The 11,246-nt window shown below is 65.2% G+C and overlaps 1 protein-coding gene across 1 annotated transcript; it reads left to right on the forward strand.

Annotated features, from left to right (window-relative positions):
* Nucleotides 1–8,286: 8,286 nt before the first annotated feature.
* LOC123761185 (foot protein 1 variant 1-like) lies at nt 8,287–10,773 on the forward strand. The gene has a single exon (XM_045747128.2). The coding sequence runs from the start codon at nt 8,287–8,289 to the stop codon at nt 10,771–10,773; it is 2,487 nt and encodes an 828-aa protein (XP_045603084.2).
* The last annotated feature ends 473 nt before the right edge of the window (nt 10,774–11,246 follow it).

Genomic DNA, 11,246 nt, shown 5'->3' on the forward strand with positions numbered 1-11,246 from the left:
GTCACCCACCCCAGGTGACTGTGTCACCCACCCAGGTGACTGTCACCCACCCCAGGTGACTGTGTCACCCACCCCAGGTGACTGTCACCCACCCCAGGTGACTGTGTCACCCACCCCAGGTGACTGTCACCCACCCCAGGTGACTGTCACCCACCCCAGGTGACTGTCACCCACCCCAGGTGACTGTCACCCACCCCAGGTGACTGTCACCCACCCCAGGTGACTGTCACCCCCCCAGGTGACTGTCACCCCCCAGGTGACTGTCACCCACCCCAGGTGACTGTCACCCACCCCAGGTGACTGTCACCCACCCCAGGTGACTGTCACCCACCCCAGGTGACTGTCACCCCCAGGTGACTGTGTCACCCACCCCAGGTGACGTGTCACCCACCCCAGGGACTGTGTCACCCACCCCAGGGACTGTGTCACCCACCCCAGGTGACTGTGTCACCCACCCAGGTGACTGTCACCCACCCCAGGTGACTGTCACCCACCCCAGGTGACTGTCACCCACCCAGGTGACTGTCACCCACCCCAGGTGACTGTGTCACCCACCCCAGGTGACTGTGTCACCCACCAGGTGACTGTGTCACCCACCCAGGTGACTGTCACCCACCCCAGGTGACTGTCACCCACCCCAGGTGACTGTCACCCACCCCAGGTGACTGTCACCACACCCAGGTGACTGTCACCCACCCCAGGTGACTGTCACCCCAGGTGACTGTGTCACCCACCCCAGGTGACTGTCACCCACCCCAGGGACTGTGTCACCCACCCCAGGTGACTGTCACCCACCCCAGGTGACTGTCACCCACCCCAGGTGACTGTCACCACCCCAGGTGATTGTCACCCCTCAGGTGACTGTCACCCACCCCAGGTGACTGTCACCCACCCCAGGTGACTGTCACCCACCCCAGGTGACTGTGTCACCCACCCCAGGTGACTGTCACCACCCCAGGTGACTGTCCCCACCCCAGGTGACTGTCACACACCCAGGTGACTGTCAACCCACCCCAGTGACTGTCAACCACCCCAGGTGACTGTCACCCACCCAGGTGACTGGTCACCCACCCAGGTGACTGTCACCCACCCCAGGTGACTGTCCCCACCCCAGGTGACTGTGTCACCCACCCCCAGGTGACTGTCACCCCCCCAGGTGACTGTCACCACCCCAGGTGACTGTCACCCACCCCAGGTGACTGTGCACCCACCCAGGTGACTGTCACCCACCCAGGTGACTGTCCAACACACCCCAGGTGACTGTCACCCACCCCGGTGACTGTCACCCACCCCAGGTGACTGTGTCCCCACCCCAGGTGACTGTGGTCAACCCAACCCCAGGGTGACCTGTCACCCACCCCAGGTGACTGTCACCAACCCCAGGTGACTGTCACCCCACCCCAGGGTGACTGTCCACCCACCCCAGGTGACTGTTCACCCACGCCAGGTGGACTTGTCACCCACCCCAGGTGACTGTCACCCCCAGGTGACTGTCACCCACCCCAGGTGACTGTCACCCCAGGTGACTGTCACACACCCCAGGTGACTGTCACCCACCCCAGGTGACTGTCACCACCCCAGGTGACTGTCACCCACCCCAGGTGACTGTCACCCACCCAGGTGACTGTCACCCACCCCAGGTGACTGTCACCCCCCAGGTGACTGTCACCCACCCCAGGTGACTGTCACCCACCCCAGGTGACTGTCACCCACCCCAGGTGACTGTGTCACCCACCCCAGGTGACTGTGTCACCCACCCCAGGTGACTGTCACCCACCCCAGGTGACTGTCACCCACCCCAGGTGACTGTCACCCACCCCAGGTGACTGTCACCCACCCCAGGTGACTGTGTCACCCACCCCAGGTGACTGTCACCCACCCCAGGTGACTGTCACCCACCCCAGGTGACTGTGTCACCCACCCCAGGTGACTGTCACCCACCCCAGGTGACTGTCACCCACCCCAGGTGACTGTCACCCACCCCAGGTGACTGTCACCCACCCCAGGTGACTGTCACCCACCCCAGGTGACTGTCACCCACCCCAGGTGACTGTGTCACCCACCCCAGGTGACTGTGTCACCCACCCCAGTTGACTGTGTCACCCACCCCAGGTGACTGTCACCCACCCCAGGTGACTGTCACCCACCCCAGGTGACTGTCACCCACCCCAGGTGACTGTCACCCCCCAGGTGACTGTCACCCACCCCAGGTGACTGTGTCACCCACCCCAGGTGACTGTCACCCACCCCAGGTGACTGTCACCCACCCAGGTGACTGTCACCCACCCCAGGTGACTGTCACCCACCCCAGGTGATGTGTCACCCACCCCAGGGACTGTGTCACCCACCCCAGGTGACTGTCACCCACCCAGGTGACTGTCACCCACCCAGGTGATGTGTCACCCACCCCAGGTGACTGTGTCACCCACCCCAGGGACTGTGTCACCCACCCCAGGTGACTGTCACCCACCCCAGGGTGACTGTGTCACCCACCCAGGTGACTGTCACCCACCCCAGGGGGACTGTGTCACCCACCCCAGGGGACTGTGTCACACCACCCCAGGTGACTGGTCACACACCCCAGGTGACTGTCACCCAACCCCAGGTGACTGTCACCCCCCAGGTGACTGTCACCCACCCAGGTGACTGGTCACCCACCCCAGGTGACTGTGTCACCCACCCCAGGTGACTGTCACCCACCCCAGGTGACTGTCACCCACCCCAGGTGACTGTCACCCACCCCAGGTGACTGTCACCCACCCCAGGTGACTGTCACCCAACCCAGGTGACTGTCACCCACCCCAGGTGACTGTCACCACCCCAGGTGACTGTCACCCACCCCAGGTGACTGTCACCCACCCCAGGTGACTGTGTCACCCACCCCAGGTGACTGTGTCACCCACCCCAGGTGACTGTGTCACCCACCCCAGGTGACTGGTCACCCTACCCCAGGTGACTGTCACCCACCCCAGGTGACTGTCACCCACCCCAGGTGACTGTCACCCACCCCAGGTGACTTGTCACCCACCCCAGGTGACTGTCACCCACCCAGGTGACTGTGTCACCCACCCCAGGTGACTGTCACCCACCCCAGGTGACTGGTCACCCACCCCAGGTGACTGTCACCCACCCCAGGTGACTGTCACCCACCCCAGGTGACTGTCACCCACCCCAGGTGACTTGTCACCCACCCCAGGTGACTGTCACCCACCCCAGGTGACTGTCACCCACCCAGGTGACTGTCACCCACCCCAGGTGACTGTGTCACCCACCCCAGGTGACTGTGTCACCCACCCCAGGTGACTGGTCACCCACCCCAGGTGACTGTCACCCACCCCAGGTGACTGTCACCCACCCCAGGTGACTGTCACCACCCAGGTGACTGTCACCCACCCCAGGTGACTGTCACCCACCCCAGGTGACTGTGTCACCCACCCAGGTGACTGTCACCCACCCCAGGTGACTGTCACCCACCCCAGGTGACTGTCACCCACCCCAGGTGACTGTCACCCACCCCAGGTGACTGTCACCCACCCCAGGTGACTGTCACCCACCCCAGGTGACTGTCACCCACCCCAGGTGACTGTCACCCACCCCAGGTGACTGTCACCCACCCCAGGTGACTGTCACCCACCCAGGTGACTGTCACCCACCCCAGGTGACTGTGTCACCCACCCCAGGTGACTGTCACCCACCCCAGGTGACTGTCACCCACCCCAGGTGACTGTGTCACCCACCCCAGGTGACTGTCACCCACCCAGGTGACTGTGTCACCCACCCCAGGTGACTGTCACCCACCCCAGGTGACTGTGTCACCCACCCCAGGTGACTGTCACCCACCCCAGGTGACTGTGTCACCCACCCCAGGTGACTGGTCACCCACCCCAGGTGACTGTCACCCACCCCAGGTGACTGTCACCCACCCCAGGTGACTGTCACCCACCCCAGGTGACTGTCACCCACCCCAGGTGACTGTCACCCACCCCAGGTGACTGTCACCACACCCAAGGTGACTGTCACCCACCCCAGGTGACTTGTCACCCACCCCAGGTGACTGTCACCCCACCCCAGGTGACTGTCACCCACCCCAGGTGACTGTCACCCACCCCAGGGTGACTGTCACCCACCCCAGGTGACTGTCACCCACCCCAGGTGACTGTCACCCACCCAGGTGACTGTGTCACCATACCCCAGATGCTGTGTCACCCACCCCAGGTTACTGTGTCACCCACCCCAGGATGACTTGTCACCCACCCCAGGTGACTGTCACCACCCACAGGTGACTGTCACCCCTCAGTGACTGTCACCCACCCCAGGTGACTGTGTCACCCACCCAGGTGACTGTGTCACCCACCCCAGGTGACTGTGTCACCCACCACAGGTGACTGTTTCCCACCACCCCAGGTGACTGTGTCACCCACCCCAGGTGGACTGTGCACCCACCCCAGGGGACGTGTCACCCACCCCAGGTGGACTGTGTCACCCACCCGAGGTGACTGTCACCCACCCCAGTTGACTTGTGTCACCCACCCCAGGTGACTGTCACCCACCCCAGGTGACTGTGTCACCCACCCCAGGTGACTGTGTCACCCACCCCAGGTGACTGTCACCCACCCCAGGTGACTGTGTCACCCACCCCAGGTGACTGTCACCCACCCCAGGTGACTGTGTCACCCACCCCAGGTGACTGTCACCCACCCCAGGTGACTGTCACCCACCCCAGGTGACTGTCACCCACCCCAGGTGACTGTCACCCACCCCAGGTGACTGTGTCACCCACCCCAGGTGACTGTCACCCACCCCAGGTGACTGTGTCACCCACCCCAGGTGACTGTCACCCACCCCAGGTGACTGTCACCCACCCCAGGTGACTGTCACCCACCCCAGGTGACTGTCACCCACCCCAGGTGACTGTCACCCACCCCAGGTGACTGTCACCCACCCCAGGTGACTGTCACCCACCCCAGGTGACTGTCACCCACCCCAGGTGACTGTGTCACCCACCCCAGGTGACTGTGTCACCCACCCCAGGTGACTGTGTCACCCACCCCAGGTGACTGTCACCCACCCCAGGTGACTGTCACCCACCCCAGGTGACTGTCACCCACCCCAGGTGACTGTCACCCACTCCAGGTGGCTGTGTCACCCACCCTAGGTGACTGTGTCACCCACCACTGGTGACTGTGTCACCCACCCCAGGTGACTGTCACCCACCCCAGGTGACTGTCACCCACCCCAGGTGACTGTCACCCACCCCAGGTGACTGTCACCCACCCCAGGTGACTGTCACCCACCCCAGGTGACTGTCACCCACCCCAGGTGACTGTTCACCCACCCCAGGTGACTGTCACCCACCCTAGGTGACTGTCACCCACCCCAGGTGACTGTGTCACCCACCCCAGGTGACTGTCACCCACCCCAGGTGACTGTCACCCACCCCAGGTGACTGTGTCACCCACCCCAGGTGACTGTCACCCACCCCAGGTGACTGTGTCACCCACCCCAGGTGACTGTGTCACCCACCCCAGGTGACTGTGTCACCCACCCCAGGTGACTGTCACCCACCCCAGGTGACTGTGTCACCCACCCCAGGTGACTGTCACCCACCCCAGGTGACTGTGTCACCCACCCCAGGTGACTGTCACCCACCCCAGGTGACTGTCACCCACCCCAGGTGACTGTCACCCACCCCAGGTGACTGTCATCCCCCCAGGTGACTGTCACACACCCCAGGTGACTGTCACCCACCCCAGGTGACTGTCACCCACCCCAGGTGACTGTCACCCACCCCAGGTGACTGTCACCCACCCCAGGTGACTGTCATCCTCCCCAGGTGACTGTGTCACCCACCCCAGGTGACCGTGTCACCCACCCCAGGGGACTGTGTCACCCACCCCAGGGGACTGTGTCACCCACCCCAGTTGACTGTGTCACCCACCCTAGGTGACTGTCACCCACCCTAGGTGACTGTCACCCACCCCAGGTGACTGTCACCCACCCCAGGTGACTGTCACCCACTCCAGGTGACTGTCACCCACCCCAGGTGGCTGTGTCACCCACCCCAGGTGACTGTGTCACCCACCACTGGTGACTGTGTCACCCACCCCAGGTGACTGTCACCCACCCCAGGTGACTGTCACCCACCCCAGGTGACTGTCACCCACCCCAGGTGACTGTCACACACCCCAGGTGACTGTCACCCACCCCAGGTGACTGTCATCCTCCCCAGGTGACTGTGTCACCCACCCCAGGTGACCGTGTCACCCACCCCAGGGGACTGTGTCACCCACCCCCAGGTGACTGTCACCCACCCCAGGTGACTGTCACCCACCCCAGGTGACTGTCACCAACCCCAGGTGATTGTCACCCCTCAGGTGACTGTCACCCACCCCAGGTGACTGTGTCACCCACCCCAGGTGACTGTCACCCACCCCAGGTGACTGTGTCACCCACCCCAGGTGACTGTCACCCACCCCAGGTGACTGTCACCCACCCCAGGTGACTGTGTCACCCACCGCAGGTGACTGTCACCCACCCCAGGTGACTGTGTCACCCACCCCAGGTGACTGTGTCACCCACCCCAGGTGACTGACACCCACCCCAGGTGACTGTCACCCACCCCAGGTGACTGTCACCCACCCCAGGTGACTGTCACCCACCCCAGGTGACTGTCACCGACCCCAGGTGACTGTCACCCACCCCAGGTGACTGTCACCCAACCCAGGTGACTGTCACCCACCCCAGGTGACTGTCATCCCTCAGGTGACTGTCACACACCCCAGGTGACTGTCACCCACCCCAGGTGACTGTCACCCACCCCAGGTGACTGTGTCACCCACCCCAGGTGACTGTGTCACCCACCCCAGGTGACTGTGTCACCCACCCCAGTTGACTGTCACCCACCCCAGGTGACTGTCACCCACCCCAGGTGACTGTCACCTACCCCAGGTGACTGTCACCCACCCCAGGTGACTGTCACCCACCCCAGGTGACTGTCACCCACCCCAGGTGACTGTCACCCACCCCATTTGACTGTCATCCCCCAGGTGACTGTCACACACCCCAGGTGACTGTCACCCACCCCAGGTGACTGTCACCTACCCCAGGTGACTGTCACCCACCCCAGGTGACTGTCACCCACCCTACGTGACTGTCACCCACCCCAGGTGACTGTCATCCCCCAGGTGACTGTCACCCACCCCAGGTGACTGTCACCCACCCCAGGTGACTGTGTCACCCACCCCAGGGGACTGTGTCACCCACCCCAGGTGACTGTGTCACCCACCCCAGGTGACTGTCACCCACCCCAGGTGACTGTCACCCACCCCAGGTGACTGTCACCCACCCCAGGTGACTGTCACCCACCCCAGGTGACTGTGTCACCCACCCCAGGTGACTGTGTCACCCACCCCAGGTGACTGTGTCACCCACCCCAGGTGACTGTCACCCACCCCAGGTGACTGTCACCCACCCCAGGTGACTGTCACCCACCCCAGGTGACTGTCACCCACCCCAGGTGACTGTCACCCACCCCAGGTGACTGTCACCCACCCCAGGTGACTGTGTCACCCACCCCAGGTGACTGTGTCACCCACCCCAGATGACTGTGTCACCCACCCCAGGAGACTGTCACCCACCCCAGGTGACTGTCACCAACCCCAGGTGATTGTCACCCCTCAGGTGACTGTCACCCACCCCAGGTGACTGTGTCACCCACCCCAGGTGACTGTGTCACCCACCCCAGGTGACTGTGTCACCCACCCCAGGTGACTGTCACCCACCACAGGTGACTGTTTCCCCCACCCCAGGGAACTGTGTCACCCACCCCAGGTGGCTGTGTCACCCACCCCAGGGGACTGTGTCACCCACCCCAGGGGACTGTGTCACCCACCCGAGGTGACTGTCACCCACCCCAGGTGATTGTGTCACCCACCCCAGGGGACTGTGTCACCCACCCCAGGGGACTGTGTCACCCACCCCAGGGGACTGTGTCACCCACCCGAGGTGACTGTCACCCACCCCAGGGGACTGTGTCACCCACCCCAGGGGACTGTGTCACCCACCCCAGGGGACTGTGTCACACACCCCAGGTGACTGTCACCCACCCCAGGTGACTGTCACCCTCTCTAGGTGACTGTGTCACCCACCCCAGGTGACTGTGTCACCCACCCCAGGTGACTGTGTCACCCACCCCAGGTGACTGTGTCACCCACCCCAGGTGACAACACCTACCCTCTTGGACCTTCACAACACCAAATGGTCGCGGGACAGGTTGACAGGTCTGGCATGCCTGCACGTGCAGCCCGCCACGGCCCACCACGGCCCACCACGTACCACCACGGACCACCAGGGCCCTCCACGGCCCTCCACGGCCCACCACGTACCACCACGGACCACCAGGGCCCTCCACGGCCCTCCACGGCCCACCACGGCCCGCCACGGCCCACCACGGCTCACCACGGCCCTCCACGGCCCTCCACGGCCCACCACGGCCTACCACGGCCCTCCACGGCCCACCACGGCCCGCCACGGCCCACCACGGCCCTCCACGGCCCACTACGGCCCACCACGGCCTTCCACGGCCCTCCACGGCCCGCCACGGCCCACCACGGCCCGCCACGGCCCACCACGGCCCACCACGGCCTTCCACGGCCCTCCACGGCCCACCACGGCCCGCCACGGCCCACCACGGCCCACCACTGCCCTCCACGGCCCACCACGGCCCTCCACGGCCCACCACGGCCCACCACGGCCCTCCACGGCCCACCACGGCCCACCACGGCCCACCACGGACCACCACGGACCACCACGGCTCGCCACGGCCCGCCACGGCCCACCACGGCCCTCCACGGCCCTCCACGGCCCACCACGGCCCACCATGGCCCTCCACGGCCCTCCACGGCCCACCACGGCCCTCCACGGCCCACCACAGCCCGCCACGGCCCACCACGGCCCTCCACGGCCCACCACGGCCCGCCACGGCCCACCACGGCCCTCCACGGACCACCACGGCCTACCACGGCCCGCCACGGCCCACCACGGACCACCACGGCTCGCCACGGCCCTCCACGGCCCACCACGGACCACCACGGACCACCACGGCTCGCCACGGCCCGCCACGGCCCACCACGGCCCTCCACGGCCCACCACGGCCCTCCACGGCCCACCACGGCCCTCCACGGCCCACCACGGCCCTCCACGGCCCACCACGGCCCACCACGGACCACCACGGACCACCACGGCTCGCCACGGCCCGCCACGGCCCCTCACGGCCCTCCACGGCCCACCACGGCCCTCCACGGCCCACCACGGCCCTCCACGGCCCACCACGGCCCTCCACGGCCCACCACAGCCCGCCACGGCCCACCACGGCCCTCCACGGCCCACCACGGCCCGCCACGGCCCACCACGGCCCTCCACAGCCCACCAAGGCCCACCACGGCCCGCCACGGCCCACCACGGCCCTCCACGGCCCGCCACGGACCACCACGGCCCACCACGGCCCGCCACGGCCCACCACGGCCCGCTACGGCCCACCACGGCCCACCACGGCCCTCCACGGACCACCACGGACCACCACGGCCCACCACGGCCCGCCACGGCCCACCACGGCCCGCCACGGCCCACCACGGCCCACCACGGCCCTCCACGGACCACCACGGACCACCATGGGACACCATGGCCCGCCACGGACCACCATGGATCACCACGGACCACCACGGACCATCACGGCCCGCCACGGCCCGCCACGGACCACCACGGATCACCACGGACCACCACGGGACACCACGGACCACCTCGGATCACCACGGATCACCACGGACCACCACGGGACACCACGGACCACAATGGGCCACCATGGCCCGCCACGGACCACCACAGATCACCACGGACCACCACGGATCACCACGGACCACCACGGATCACCACGGACCACCACGGACCACCACGGACCATCACGGCCCGCCACGGCCCGCCACGGACCACCATGGATCACCACGGACCACCACGGGACACCACGGACCACCTCGGATCACCACGGATCACCACGGACCACCACGGGACACCACGGACCACAATGGGCCACCATGGCCCGCCACGGACCACCACGGATCACCACGGACCACCACGGATCACCACGGACCACCACGGATCACCACGGACCACCACGGATCACCACGGATCACCACGGATCACCACGGACCACCACGGGACCACCACGGCCCACCAGAGACCACCACGGATCACCACGGACCACCACGGGACACCACGGACCACCTCGGATCACCACGGATCACCACGGACCACTACGGGACACCACGGACCACAATGGGCCACCATGGCCCGCCACGGACCTCCACGGATCACCACGGACCACCTCGGATCACCACGGACCACCTCGGATCACCACGGACCACCACGGATCACCACGGACCACCACGGCCCACCAGAGACCACCACGGATCACCACGGACCACCACGGGACACCACGGACCACCTCGGATCACCACGGATCACCACGGACCACCACGGGACACCACGGACCACAATGGGCCACCATGGCCCGCCACGGACCTCCACGGATCACCACGGACCACCTCGGATCACCACGGACCACCTCGGATCACCACGGACCACCACGGATCACCACGGACCACCACGGGACCACCACGGGACCACCACGGCCCACCAGAGACCACCACGGACCACAACGACGAGGAAAAAACGTTGAGTGACTCAGAGGTTGGAATCTTGATCTTGAGGTTATCGTGAGGTTATCATGTGGTTATTTTGAGGTTATTATGGGGTTATCTTGATGTTATCTTGTGGTTATCCTCAGGTTATCTTGTGGTTATCTTGAGATTATTCTGAGGTTACCTTGTGGTGATCTTGAGGTTATCTTGGGGTTATCTCGAGATGATTTCGGGGCTCAGCGTTCCCGCGGCCCGGTCCTCGACCAAGGCCTCCACCTTTTTGTTACACATCCCCAGGAAGCAGCAGCCCGTGGCAGCTGTCTAACTCCCAGGTACCTATTGACTGCTCCTATTACTTACTATTTACTGGTAATTAAAGTTCACATGATGTTAGTAAACGAGCTACAAATATTAATGACTGAACTAGAAGGGCTTAGCTGCCGAGTTGATTTGCGTATGATAAATCAGGTGAACGTCCCGAGAATGATTTAAAATTATCGCCTGTTGGTGGTGTCGAACCCACGTGTAACCGTAAGTTAAGGAGACTGGCTC

This window comes from Procambarus clarkii, chromosome 41 (assembly GCF_040958095.1).
Source record: "Procambarus clarkii isolate CNS0578487 chromosome 41, FALCON_Pclarkii_2.0, whole genome shotgun sequence".
Lineage (NCBI taxonomy): Eukaryota > Metazoa > Arthropoda > Malacostraca > Decapoda > Cambaridae > Procambarus > Procambarus clarkii.

What these genes read in the sequence shown, in the direction of transcription:
- LOC123761185 (XM_045747128.2), top strand. Translation starts at nt 8,287, where the DNA reads ATGCCTGCACGTGCAGCCCGCCACGGCCCACCACGGCCCACCACGTAC.